General features: G+C 36.1%; 2 protein-coding genes across 2 annotated transcripts; one reads left to right on the top strand and one right to left on the bottom strand.

Annotated features, from left to right (window-relative positions):
• Window positions 1–2: 2 nt before the first annotated feature.
• Window positions 3–6,152, bottom strand: exosc7 (exosome component 7). The gene is made up of 8 exons (XM_079879740.1): window positions 6,059–6,152; window positions 5,444–5,545; window positions 5,260–5,354; window positions 3,941–4,106; window positions 3,794–3,864; window positions 2,590–2,713; window positions 2,328–2,483; window positions 3–794 (listed from the first exon to the last, which is right to left on the bottom strand). Exons 1-8 carry the CDS (start codon window positions 6,113–6,115, stop codon window positions 690–692), a joined length of 876 nt encoding a protein of 291 aa, XP_079735866.1. The 5' UTR covers window positions 6,116–6,152; the 3' UTR covers window positions 3–689.
• A 96-nt stretch (window positions 6,153–6,248) lies between these two features.
• hgh1 (HGH1 homolog) lies at window positions 6,249–12,913 on the top strand. Its single transcript, XM_079879739.1, has 7 exons — window positions 6,249–6,325; window positions 6,992–7,592; window positions 9,063–9,163; window positions 9,275–9,373; window positions 9,968–10,059; window positions 10,664–10,786; window positions 12,392–12,913. The coding sequence occupies exons 2-7, from the start codon at window positions 7,051–7,053 to the stop codon at window positions 12,566–12,568; spliced, it is 1,134 nt and encodes a 377-aa protein (XP_079735865.1). The 5' UTR covers window positions 6,249–6,325; window positions 6,992–7,050; the 3' UTR covers window positions 12,569–12,913.
• Window positions 12,914–15,325: the final 2,412 nt, after the last annotated feature.

Below are 15,325 nucleotides of genomic sequence, written 5' to 3'. Positions count from 1 at the left end.
TTATGGAATATTGCAGTATTTATTATGATTTATCAGTGCACATAATTATTTTTTAAATTAATGTGCCTCTTGATCTTGAATCAGAATCACTTCCCCTCCCTCTCGCATCTCTTCTCTTCTCTGATGATGTGGGCGGGGCAACCTGTCACTCACATGAGATCCACCAATAGCAAACCACCACCATCCAATCAATTCCTCAAGGACAAAATGAAGCCCCGCCCAACATTTGTTCTTGTTCGAGAAGCCGTTTCATTCGGAAATACGTCACAATAGGGAAGAAAAGACTATCACAACTTCCGTTTTCATGCAAACACATTATTTTTTCCTAGCATCTGCAATTAAAACAAAAATATCCTTCCGCTCTGGGACATAAAAATCACCAACTCACAACAACTTCAAGGATTCTTTTCTACTCACCCTAAATTCAGGTATTAAAAAGCCTCAAATGCTTAAATTGCACTCAAACCACTCAGATTTATATAAGGGAAATGAAGAAACATTTAGTCATCTGTTAAAAGCACCATTCAAACCAGCCAGCTGGAAAAATGACCAAATCAAAAATAAAAACAGCAACGTTATATAACCTTGCATTAGAGGATTCTGTGTTAGCTGAAGTTATTAAGCAAGACATGAACAAACGTTATAGGAAACTTAACTCATTTATTTGAAAAACTAACAAACAAAAACAGCTATCCAAGGAATCCCACTTTCTGTCGTTTCTTGCCAAGGCTTTCTTCTTTCTGCAGCAGCTCCATGAGCGGCGCGTGAAGAGTCTTTCCCACTCGCTTCCCGGCCTGAAACACAACACACCACACCATAACAGTGAACAGAAATGCTTTCATTAACGAGTTTATGCAAGTCAAAGACATGTGAAAGTGTGCAAAATGAAAAGCTCTAGCTGTTAAAGCACGAGACAGGCTCAGACTGATGATATTGCACATATAAACAACACGAGCCGGAGGAAATTCTCTAATATACACACTCCAGTGCACAGGTGCCAAAGTGACCCAATAAAGTCTACTGTATCATATATGACCCTGGTCATTTATTTTCAAATGTAGATTTATTCACAAAGCTGAATACATAAGCTTTCCATTGATGTATGGTTTGTTAGGATAGGACAATGAGATAATTTGGCTGAGATACAACTATTTTGAAATCTGAAATGTGAGGGTGCAAAAAAAAAAAATCGAAACATTGAGAAAATCTCCTTTAAAGTTGTCCATTTATGTTGGCGATTGTGCTGCATTCACTCACAAAAATAAATGTTTTATATATTTGCGGCAGGAAATTTACAAAATATCTTCATGGAACATGATCTTTACTTAATATCCTAATGATTTTTGGCATAAAAGAAAAATGGATAATTTTGACCCATACACTGTATTGTTGGCTATTGCCACAAATATACCCGTGCGACTCGAGACTGGTTTTGTGGTCCAGGGTCACATGTATGATAAGCAAATAAATTCAAGCCCTCTAAATGATCAGCATGATAAACACTTTGCTTAGAAACCTGTAGTAGATCTTCTGATTAATAGTTTATCATTTTTTAGCAAGTAAAATGCCTTTTAAAAATGCTTGTGGATCACATGTCTTTTCGCTGTGAAATCTTTACTGATGTTTATAAAGTAAACATAAGAATAACTTTTATATTGATAGTAAAATGTTGACTTGATTATCCACACAGCATTTTGTTTGGGGGGGGGGGGGGGGGATTATATAAAATATGATCCATTTGATTAACACTTATTTCTCTCAATTATCATTGTCTTGAATTGCATTATGTGTTGTTGCCACCCAAAATAAAAACTACAGATCTGATTATAAACTAAGCCTTTAAATATCATCTTACTACAACAGATTATTGAAAGATATGAAGGGACAACTGATATTTATTTGGATTTTATGATAGTAGTCCCTGTTATACAGATCTCATTGATTTAATTTACCAGCATCAGAATTAAATCTTACTTTTTGCCCATATAAACATCAGCAAATGCAATTGCATATGTTTTGCTCAGTTTGGGCCTCTGAATAAAATGGACTTTTTTTCCCTCTCCATATTCTTACTATATCATACTAAATGAGCCATAAAAGTCTGATGATACTTTTAATGATACATGCAAACTTTTTTGTACGCTTTTGTTGTATATTTTGTCTAAAGGTTCGACAAACTGTTCTATTTTATTTTGTTTATTATGCCATATGTCAGGCTTTGAACAAACTCTTAATTCTAAATAGGAGTAAAAGTGATTCCTTAGCAAATGCCACTAATTACAAGATCAAGCCAGTTTAAAACTACTGTGGGAAGAAACTAAGCTGACCTCTGTCATCTCAAAGATGCTCTCCGGGTCCAGACTTCCTCTTCCCAGCTTCCTGACGCATGTGACCATTCCTTTGTGTGTGACTGAGATCAGGAGACTGGCCACCGAACAGGCCTTCTCCTGCAGTGTGGCGTCCACCACGTGTCTGTGACCGATCTGAGGGGCACAAACACACACGATTTAAAAAAAGTTACATAAACATAACTGTATATGACACGAGGAGAGTGGTGCATTGTGGGTAATGGCCCAGGCTCTGCTGTACCTTGCACAGGGTTACGATACACGGCACATTCTCCACATTGATCCGCACGCAATCGTACGGGTCGTCTGACAGCTCGATCTCCTTCCCGCCCTCCTCATCCTCGGATATGTGCACTTTGGGAATTCTGTTTCGGAGAAGGGATGTGCTTATGTTTCACATCACTTCATTGAAACACCATTTTTAATGTTTATGATTAATGCATAAAAACTTTTAATAAAATAATTTGGTCACACTTTATTTTAAGGTGTCATTGTTACAGCGTAATTATATATTTAAGCACTGAGTAATATTAATTAACTACATGTACTTACTATAGGGTAAGGGTAGGATTAGGGTTTGATTTAGTGTTCGTTGCATGTAATTATGCATAATTTACTGTTATTACTATAGTAAGTACATGTAATATTTGTAACAAGGACACTGTAAAATAAAGTGTTACCAATCATTTTATAGTGGATTTACAGCTGAATGCATTAATCCTTGGAATTTATACGATTTAATGGTTAAACCTTTTAGTACAAATATTTTTATAACAAAAAAAAAGTCCTTAAATATACTAAATATGGCTTATGGGAGAACTGCTTAAATATTGTAGAATATAATAAAAAATATACATATTCACTAAAGAAAGGTTTGCTATTGTTATTTTTTTTTTGTTAAATTAAATAGAGTTAAAATAAAATAAAATAAAATATAAATATTAGATGAAAAATTTGATTTGGCAACCAACCTAAATAAGTTGAAGTACTAAAATTGCTAAAACTGAAATAATAATGCTAAATAGAAATTTAAAAAAAAATGCCAAAAAAACAACAAAATGATTAAAACAAACTAAAATTTAAATTAAATATCATAAGTATAACAACAACAACAAAATCTGACTTTAAAATGACTTTACAGGCCTGGAAACAGTTTTGCTATTGTCACCTAAAACAATTGTTAAATTAAATAAAGCTGAAATAAAATTAAATATAAATATTAGATGGAAAATGTTAAAATTAGAAATTTTGCCTTGGCAAACAACTGAAATAAGTTGAAGTATTAAAATTACAATAACAAATAAAAAATTTAAATGACAACTGAAAATATAGAAATAAGTAAGAAAATAATCTAACAGTATATAATGCTAAACTAGCACACTGCCAGTTGTAACATTTCCTGATGAAACCTTACAGTTCTGATGGGAGCAGACACAGTGACTCACCGTGTGTTAAACAGAGCAGCTTTGATTGCGATGGAAATGGCGTCGAACAGGTTTCCGTCACACTGCAGCAGCTGTCGAGACAATCATGCGTTTATATGAAGAATAAACCAGCAGAATATAGATGTCTCATGATCTCGGTTCACTCACCAGCACGTCCACGTACAGCACCCAGCAGTTCTCTCCCGGGCAGATGCAGAGCGAGCGCAGGTCCACGCTGTGCCTGTTGTTGAACACTTTATAGAGGACGTTACTGAGCTCCACCCCCAGCTCCTCCCCCCCACGCCCCTCAAACTCCGGAGTGGCGTTTGCTGAGCTGCAAAAGAAACGTCCAGCAGTTTATACACGTCAGGAAGGAGAGGAAACTGCTGTGACTGTGTCTAATTAGCATGCAGATCATAGGCGTTTAAAATGCATCATTATGGATATTCACTGCTAATCTGCATATTTATACACTGAAGTACTGCACTACACATACTGTATGTACTAATTTGTGTAATAATTGCATAGTATACTGTCTTATTAATTGTGCTGTATCTGGAATTTATCTGTTTTAATAGTTTACAAAAAATTTACTGAATATGGCTTATGGGAGAACTATGGAAGCTTGTTTCCGCCACAGAATAAAAAAACTAAATAAAAAAAAATCAGAACTGTGAGATAAAAAGTTGCAATTATCTTTCAAATTGTTTTATTCCATGGCGGAAAAAAGCTTCCATAGAGAACTGCTTAAACAGAACTAACTTAGTTTTTAAATATTGTAGAGTAGAACTAAAAAATTATATATATTCACTATAGAAATTTCCATGACTTTTCCAGACCTGGAACCAGTGTTGTTATTGTTGACTAATAATAAAAAAAAATATTTAAAAAAAAGTATTAATTGAAATAAAGCTGAAATAAAATCCCAAATATTGGATGAAAAAAAAAGTTTTTTTTTTTTTTTTTTTTTTAAATGTTGCCTTCGGCTACATAAAATAACTTTACGATGAAGTACTCAAATTACTAAACCTAAAACTGAAATAATAAATCAAACACAAATAGAAATATAAAAAACAAAACTAATACAACAAATGACAAAAGCACATAACAAAACTACTAAAACGTAAAACTAAAATTAAAATGAAAACAATAAAAATGTATATTTGTGAATATAAACTTTATATTAAGTTTTAAATATAATTTATTTATTTTTTTTAATGATTTATTTTTTATAATATTACTTATATGAATAACTCAAATTATTAATAAGTACTACAATAGCATATAAATAATAAAAAAATAAATAAAGCTCTCACTATTCATGTAAACCTACACACACACACACACACACACACACACGCATTATGTACTTCATGTTCTGTTGTACTTAATGATTTATAATGATTATTAAAAGCCACTGCACAGTCTTGGTGGAGCAGGCACTGATTTACAGTGTTTGCTTGATGTGTTCATCTTTAAACACTCACCAGTCCACAAAGAACTCCAGATAACCTTCATCTGGTACCATGGGTCTGGGTTTCCCAATCTCTGCCTTTACTCCTACGAGGACATCAGTGTGACCCTGTCAAACACACACAACATCACACAACATCACACAAACACAGGTAGTGCACTATATGTTATTACAACAAACTGTTTAATTCAGCTTACAAGACTGATTTTAGCAGAACCATCAGTGTTCGACACCACATCCGTCTCGATCTCCATGTGTCTGTAGTCTTCACATCTCCGTCCGTCCAGTCTCAGGTCATCCTGTCAACAACAGTCACAGTTTAACCCTCATGATCTAACAATCAAGATCAGGCTGATGCTTCATGATGTTTCCAATTTCCTCATTTGAACTGATTATAAACTTCATTTCAGGTGGATAACATACTTCAAACATTTCCCATGACAAATGTAGGTCTTTAGGGGTTTCAGATGTTGTAGTGGGACACTCCAGTCAGCTCTTTATTCACATTTGCTTTATTGTACTGTATATACATGTACATTATTTAAGAGCTGTCAATGGGGGTTGTTTAAGCCCGTGACACATTTAAAGAAGGAAAAATAGAAATTAAACTTAAAGGCTAGAGTCAAAGTTTCTATTATCTGTTATTGACATATCTTATCTAGGACTACAAATAGTCAATCTCAACACAGCATGAGGTTAAAACCCAAAACAGACCACATTAGAATACACGTTAAGAGGCTTTTTTCAGATGTCCTATTAATTGAAAGTTAAATAAATGCAAATTATATTTTCATTTGTAAGATTTCACTTACTCTAACTCCATGCATAAGATAAACCTTCTCCGCTTCGCTCAGTTGAACTGCTGCCATGTTTCAAACACACGCAGTATGTTGTGCGTCATCACAAAGCGCGAGGAGCGGGCAGCGAAGGCGGAGCCTGGCGTTAACCAACCAATCAAATACCAGTGCGGGGAAAAAAATGTGCGCAATGTGTAATGTGATTGGTTCAGGAATATGTCAATTCCTTCAGCAGGAACTCAGTCCATTCAACGCACATGTTTTCTGTATTTCGCCAATGTGGTATGTATATTATATTAAAACTAATACAAAAAATGTAAACAAAATGATTAATTGTATATCACATATTTTCTGCGCTCTATACAGTTGTAGATGTATGATAGGTCAGATTTTTGGTCTTGCTTGTTCAGTTTACTGTAAACATGGCGATCGGTTTATTATGATTATTATTTTGCACTTCTTTGTTGCTACACAATCATAATAAACTTTGACTGCTTATAAAAACCTGTGTACTGTGGTACCATGGTACAGTGATGGCAATGCAATGGCTTTTTGATGTACATACTAAGACTGGAATTTTCAGTCTTTTTATGCCAATTGTAATCTAATTTTCTTTTTATTTTATACTTTTTTTAAAATTTAATATATTTTTTAGCTGTCTGATATTATTTATTATTATTATTAAGGTAGTTCTTAAACTATCAGTGTTTTCTTTTGCAGGTTGAATAAAACTTATTATTGTTGAATAATACTGTGAAACCAATAGAAATAGTTCTTGCTCATCGAAATAAAGGTGAAATAAAAATCTGGTGAAATTTTAGAAAAATGTAACTTTTACATTTTATCTTTTAAATTATTGATTTTATTATTTTTATTCAGTGATTTTAGCTGTCCAATGTTATTATTATTATTATTATTATTATTAAACTGTCTGTGTTTTCTTTTGAGGTTTGACTAAAAGGAAAAAAAATCAGGATTAAACTCTTGAGTCTGTCCCAAGAGCCACGATGCTTAGTGATGTCGAAGCTACAGAACTGCTGTCATTTCTCACTCTGGAGACCAGAGCTGATGTCAAAGGTCAGGCCTCGGAATACGTCCTGGGCCTCACGGGGAACCGGGACGGGTGCCGGTACCTGCAGTCCAAACCAGACTTCCTCCAAGCCCTGGTGACTCTAACCAGCGACCCCTCCATCGCCATCGTCAAGGACTGTTTCCACGCCCTGATTAACCTCTCAGCGGACGAGACTCTTCACCAGCCTTTGGTCACAGAGACGGGCTTACTGGCCAAACTGCTGCCGAAACTACTGGACCCGGAGTACGTGTTTGCGGATCGGATCTGCACCATCCTCAGTAACCTGAGCCGACACGAGCGGACGTGCAGAGACGTGTTCAGAGCTCTGCAGGAGCAGGACATCGGACTGGACAGACTGGTGGAAGTCTTCTGCAACCAGGGCTTCAATAAGAAAGCTTCGCTCCACTATCTGGGACCCCTGCTGTCTAACCTCACGCAGCTGCCCGAGGCACGGCTCTTCATTCTGGACAGGGACAGGTACACCATCATTACATGTCAGATTCACAAAACCATGGTATTATTGTAGGATGTGTCAAACAAAACATGATATTACAATGGTACATGTCCAAAAACATGGTGTTATCATGGTACAGGTAAAAGAAAACCATAGTACTGTGGAACATGTTCAAAAACATGGTATTATCATGGTGGGTTTAAAAATATACATGATATTACCAAAGTACATGTCCAAAACATGGTGTTATCATAGTAGGAGTAAAAATGCATGATATTACCATAGTACGTGTCCAAAAACATGGTGTTATCATGGTAGGAGTAAAAATCTATAGTCTATTAGCATGGTACACTCAAAAACATAGTATTATCATGGTAGGAGTAAAAATATACATGATAATTACCATAGTACGTGTCCAAAAACATGGTGTTATCATGGTAGGAGTAAAAATGCATGATATTACCATGATAGTACATGTTAATAAACTTGGTATTATCATGGTAGGTGTAAAAATATATATTTTATTACCATGGTACATTTAGAAACATAGCATTATCATGGTAGGAGTAAAAATATATATTTTATTACCATGGTACATTTAGAAACATAGCATGATCATGGTAGGAGTAAAAATACTTGATATTACCATAGTACATGTTTAAAAACATTGTATTACCATAGTAGGAGTAAAAAAAAAAGATATTACTTTCCATTGTACATTCATAAACATAGTATTATCATGGTAGGAGTAAAACAATAGCCTATATGATATTACCAGAGTACATGTTCAAAAACATGGTATTACCATGGTAGGAGTAAAAAAAAACCCATAATATTAATATAATACATGTTAAAAAAACAATATTACCATGGTAGGAGTAAAAAATACATGATATTACCAGAGTACATGTTCAAAAACATGGTATTACCATGGTAGGAGTAAAAAAAAAACATAATATTAATATAATACATGTTAAATAAAACAATATTACCATGGTAGGAGTAAAAAATATATGATATTACCATAGTAAATGTTCCAAAACTTGGTCTTATCATGGCTTAAAAATGCATGATATTATCATAGTACATGCCCAAAAATATTGCATTATCATGGGGAAAAACAGGGGAAAAACTATGATATTACAAATATAATAACATGGTATTATTAGTACAGGTTAAAAAAAAACATTACCATGGAACATATCCAAAAACATGGTATTAATAGTAAAAAAATATATGAAATAACATGGAATTATCATTGAATGGGTTAAAAAAACATATTACCATAGTACTTGTTCGAAATTTTTTATTATCGTGGTACAAGGGAAAAACTGATATTACCATAGTTAATGTAAAAAAAGAAATCATGATATTATCATAGTACTGGCAACAAAAACATGATATTATCATGGTAGATCTCCAAAAGCATGGTAAAACAGTGGTAGTAGACAGTATGGCGGTGGTGATATATTGTCTGTGGTGTGTTTGTACAGGTGTGTGATTCAGAGGCTTCTGCCGTACACACAGTATGAGGAATCGAGCACCAGACGAGGAGGAGTGGTGGGAACGCTCCGAAACTGCTGCTTTGACCACGGTACAGAGCTCCATCATCTGTGCGAACTCTAGAGAGCATGTCGTTTGTTTGATATCATTGAAAGGAAAGTCAATGCAAAAATCTGTGCATTTAATCATTTTTGCCCTACAGCCCATCATGAGTGGTTGCTTAGTGATGCGGTGGATATTTTACCGTATCTTTTATTACCATTGGCTGGACCAGAGGAGCTCTCCGAGGAAGAGAATGAAGGTGATGCTCTTTAAATCAGATCCAAGTGCTTCATATCATATGTGTTAGTAATGTAGAAACTCTCCTTTGATTGCTGTTGCAGCACTCTCGCTTCTCCAGTAGATGGCGTGGTTTACTCATTTTGATGTTTATTATATTTCCAGCAACATGTGTGAGGAAAATGGAATGAACAGAGTGGAAATACTGCCATTACAGCAGGAAGTTGTGAATTTGCTAAGTTAGAATCTTAGTTCAAAGTTTGCGGTTTCATAAAAGCTGTTTGAAATGTTTATATGTACCATATTCTCCTCTTAATGCACCATGCTTTCTGACCAAAATAGCGAAGAAGCAGATTGCAAAAAGGAGAGGAACCTTCCTAGTTAATAGGTGACCTTATATGACCTTTCTGAAGCGCTTTCATGGTCTGTATCACTATTAGCCCAAAATATACATTTAATTTGCAGTATGTTCGAGTGGCAGGCATCACTTTTCTTATCGCTTATACTTACTATTTTCACTTCAGACAGTGCCTTAAAGATGAAGTGTGTCATTATTTTAACAGTAAAACAATTACACACCCGATTTATTCATAAAACTCAGTGTCTGTGTTTACAGGTTTGCCGGTGGACTTGCAGTATCTGCCGGAGGATAAAAAGAGAGAAGAGGATCCTGATATCCGCAAAATGCTCTTAGAAACCCTCATTCTCGTATGAACCACATCTCATTTCTCATTTACCTGTGTTTCAATAATTGACATACACTACCGTTCAAATGTTCGGGGTCGGTAAGATTTCTTAATGCTTTTGAAAGTCTGTTCTGCTCACCAAAGCTGCATTTTTGATCAAAAACACGGTAATATTCTGCAATATTACTATAATTTTAAATACCTGTTTTCTATGTGAATATATAGACAGATGTAATTTATTCCTGTGATCATGATCCTTCAGAAATCATTTTAATATGATGATTTGATGCTCAAGAAACATTTATGATTATTATCAATGTTGAAAACAGTTGTTCTGCTTCATATTTTTGTGAAAATCATGATACATTTTTATTCAGGATTATTTGATGAATAGAAAGTTCAAAAGAACAGCATTTATTTTAATTTGTTTTAAAAAATTGTAACATTATAAGAGTCATTACCGCCACTTTTAATCAATTTAATGCATCATTGCTGAACTAAAGTATAAATTTCTTTTTAAAAAACCCATACTGACCACAATCATTTAAACAGTAGTGTATAATCAGTGGTGTACGTTGGTTAGTCTGTTCTGTAGTTCAGTTTCTGAATGATCTGTTTGTGTTCAGCTTACAGCGACTAGACTGGGCCGACAGATCATGAAGGACAAGAACGTTTATCCCATCATGAGGGAGTTTGACAAATGGGAGAAAGATCCGCATGTTATTTCAGCCTGTGAGAAACTCGTCCAGGTATTGTAAAGATTACTCTGAAAATATTTAGGCAGCATTGCATGTATCCTTTATGGAAAAACATTGCTTTTTTCACTAAGCAATCAGCTCAAGATTGCACACGAGTTGATATGTTTTTTGGCTTTTAGTATGAATATGTTAGCCTTCCGTTATCGATAATCCAGTGTGCTCCAAAACAATGACCAAATTCACATTTAGAAGACATAAGCATTCAAAACTTAGTCAAAACAGTCTCTCATTTCCGCCAATATGGATCAGTGGTTTTGATGACATCACTCTGCACTTCAGCTCCTCATCAGATTTTCTGTCCAATCAAATGCTCTCTAGAATCTGAAGCCCCGCCCCCTACATTATAAATAGATGCTGAAGCTGGGGCTGAAATCGGTCACTTGTTCACACATTTACAATTTTCGAAATGCTCAATTGCACATAGTGCACTATCTAGGGTATAGGGAACGACTCAGACAGTGTAAATAATCTTTCCATTGAGGCGAATGTGAATTAAGTCTGGTTTCACGTTAGTGTCACGCGAACCGCCGCAGCTCCTGTTCAGAGACACGAAACACAGAGCAGATCATGTGATCGAGTCTGTTTGAATTCTGAACAGAATACTGTATTTTAAAGCGATATGGAGGAGAAACGGATAGAGATAAGGAGGAAACTGCGGCTTTACTGAACTCAACGGCTCTGGACGAGCTGTGATAGAAACTAAACGCTATTGGCTATTTTATAAAAGGGGAGGAGCTGTTTGATATGCCCCGCCCCTTCTTCCTGTTTCAGTGGAAATTGTCAACACATTGAATAATAATGCATGTTTCTAGGCCTTTAAAATCCATCCAAAATTTTAAAATGGGCCTTTAAAATACATTTTTACATTCTTCACACGGTGACTGCGGGGGCAGGATAGTCCGGGTTAGGGGGCGACGCCTCCTCACGCCCCCCTGCTGTTGCATCTCTATTGCATCACTTTTGCAAGGTCGTTGCATGCAACATTTTCTGTGGATGTGGATTGTTGTGCTTTGGAAGACCCCAGACAGTATGCAGATCAATTCCAGTCCTCCAAAACCAGGATTTATGAGTTTGGTCGAAAAAAGCAGGAGACACTAATTTGGTGGAAAAAGCCTGTTCCTTGCACCGTGGCAGGCTTATATTTGGGTACGGCCCCATGGAAAAGATGTCACAGGGTCTCCTATTAAAGCATGATATTCTCCATAACGTCTGGGAGATCCCTTTTGAACTCGGGGCCAGAAGCAGTGGTTCGGCCATTTGCCTCAACCCAACCATTTTAATTAGCGTCAATAAAACAGCTAATATGCCAAGCACAGAACGAGGCTAATATTTATCCAGGATTAATGGGTGCTTTTTCATAATGCAGCAGTTTCTAACTAACACGACTTTAACAGCTATCATGTTACTGAAGTTTTTCCATGTTGTCGGGTTCCCGAAATTGGTGCTTGGGAATGACAGTAAAACTCAAGTGCTGTCTGGCATCTCATTAGCTCTTGTCCTGCGTCGTTACCACTTTTCTCTTGATATGCGACTCTGACGGAACGTATTCGGGTCCATTAGGGTTTCATGTGCAATTTTTGTGCGTCTTTGATTAAGGTTTTGATTGGAGACGAGCCGGAGGAGGGAATGGAGAATCTGATGGAGGTGGAGATTCCCAAAGACGTGGAGGAAAAACTGATAGAAATGGACGCCAAAGAGCAGGAACAAATGGAAAAGGACGAGCAGGAACAAATGGAAAAGGACAAACAGGAATCTGAGAAAAACCTAAAATAATCTCCAGAAGGCCTGGAGGGATAAATGGACATCAAACACAATAAACAAATGTTTACTTCTTGAAATGGACTCTATCAAGTTGAATGTTTAACATCAATGAATAAAAGGCTCTGTATAACAATGAACACCTGAGGATCATGATGGACAGAAAATGTTGTAATGTCTTTGATTTGATTATAAATGCACAAACCTGGTTTTGGGATAACATAGTTGGTTTCTATCTGTTCTAAGCTGGTTTATGTAGTTGACTAGCAGGTGGTGAAGATACCAGGTGATACCATCCTAAAGACTAGTTCTGGATGTTCAACCACCAGCTAGAAAACATGCAGCCACTACGTTCCAAAACACAGATCCCAACTGATACCAATCCGGTTTTAAAGCTTTAAAGCTTTCAAGACATTGAATGGCATTGACATTGAAATCTACAATTGTAGAATGACATCCGCTGGATCTTGGTGATAATAAAAAAGTCTCATCGCAGTCAGGTGTTTTGACTTGAACATTTTTCCACATTTTTAGATGTCTTTGAAATTGCTGTAGGGTTTATAAATGATTTATATTATAAAACTATATTCAAATTAAAATGTATATAGACCTATAAAGACTTAAAAACCTACATTGAATAGTTTGTGGAGTTAAACTAGTACAGATTTTTGAAGATGGTAATCTGTCATTACACACGTTCATGTAAAAGACTGAAATCTGGAGCCGTTTAGACATGACTACGATGACAGCCAATTGTAGTTTGCTGCTACCGTGTGGATATACACATACAGTTTTAAAAAAATATCTTCTAAATTGAGGAAATTCGTTGTACGTGAAATTATCCTAGTGTCAGCTTTTAGTTGCTCACTGGCGGCATCAATTCTGTAGAACTGCTTTGAAACGAGATGTTATGTTTTATACAAATAAACTAGATTTGGCTGGGAGAAAAGTGACCAATATTACAACATGGTAAAACTAGTGAATACAATTAATAGTTCCAATTCTGGTGCGTCAGTAAAGCGTTACTGCCATGCTAAAATGCGGTACGACGCTACATAAAAATGGCGATTGCTTTTGTTAGACTTGAGAAATTAGAAAATGCCGGGCAGTCTGGTTGAGGAACGACCACTCCCCGAGAAGATAAAGGACCTTTCTGGAAATTAACATTTGAACTCTCTCTTGTGAAGTTAGCATCACCATTTGAGACTCAAGTCTCACCTCAGAATACATCTCTTCCCCTCTTCCTCCACTCCCTCTCTCTCAAGCTGCGATCACCTGAAATTCACCCAAACATCTATATGGTTTAAATGTGAATTATTATCATACAGTTTTATACATGTTTGGTATCATTTGAAATGTCTCAGTGCGACTGGTACAAAGGTCTCATTCCCAAAGAAATAAACCAAAAGGTAATAAGGTTTCTAAGAGTTTAGAGATAACTCGCACACAGAGGAGGGTGTGTCTTCAGGCGAATAGCCTCCTGTTCTCAAAGGTGTAAACTCAATGCAAATTCCCATTGTTAGCAAATGTTTCCATGTAAATCAACTTCTATCCCCAGTAACTCTGGGACGGTGATTAATGCAAATTCCCACTGTGAACTCATGTTTACCTCTGAAAAGAGGTTTCTGCCTTGGACTGAGTATTTAGGGAGATGCTGAAGAGGCTCGGGGCGATTTGTTGCTCAGATCAGCCTGTGATGCTGAGAGCGGCCGAGACTCTCAGCATCATGTACTTTCTAATGTCAGGTTTGGATCTTTTCTCTTTATTCCAGAGCATTTGATGTTTTGCATTTATTATCTTTGAACTGATTATGAAATTGGCATGATACATTTACCTGACATAATAAATTGTTACATTTGATTTTATTCTGACTGACTCTGCAATTGTTTTCCCAAGTAGATTAAACGGATTTGTATGTTCCCGCAAGTTTTGCGTCAGATTAGTGATGACTAATATTTGGCATCAATTCAAGTGTATGTGTTTTGCAAAGACAAGAAGTGAATTTCCATTTAGAACAGCAAATGCTGCTTGACCAATCTAAATCTGGGTGTGTCTTACCTCTGTTTTAATTTAATGTTACTTTAGATAAGTGTACGTGGGAAACCACGGCATGGCCAATCCAAAGCTATTATGAGAGAAGTAATGTTGGTCAACTTATATCTGTAATAGTGGCCATACCTCTACTGAAGTAAACGTTTAAATTAAATTCAAGTGCATGCAATTCCATGGGGGCTATACCACAGTATCTTTGATTGTGTAAGCGTGAATGCGACCGATCTCAGGTATATAGCCAGTTACCTCTGTTCAGTGACCAAAACTGATGAGCTTGTGTACGTGAGACCCGCGTTAAAAACAGAAGACGTGAGGACCTCTGAGCGACATAGTTTCCTAATCTGAACGGGATAAAATATACTTAAGAGTTCAAAAGAATAGTCAAGCATTCGCTCACTTTTAATGATGTTCAGATATCATTAAAACCTTCATTCATGGAGTCGGATGAAATAACGAGGTAATACATATGAGAAAATGTATTTCATTTAATCTTGTTGTGTTGCGTAAAAGGAAAGACAGTAGCGCGCAAAGACCTTCACCCGTATTATTGGAAAACCGGCATTGGACCGATAAACGGGTTTACACTTTGTTTTTGTTAAAAAAAGGTAGGCTACTAATAGATCTTCTCATGATGACTTCAGCTTCTGAGAACCGCGGAAATGTGGAAAGGGTCAGTAAGTGCATTTGCTTAACTAAATATCATTTGTAATTAAATGTTTA

Source organism: Squalius cephalus, assembly GCF_949319135.1.
Source record: "Squalius cephalus genome assembly, chromosome: 8".
In the NCBI taxonomy this organism is placed as follows: Eukaryota; Metazoa; Chordata; class Actinopteri; order Cypriniformes; family Leuciscidae; genus Squalius; species Squalius cephalus.
The sequence above is the reverse complement of the archived record's forward strand: the minus strand, read 5'-3'. Positions and strand labels throughout refer to the sequence as shown.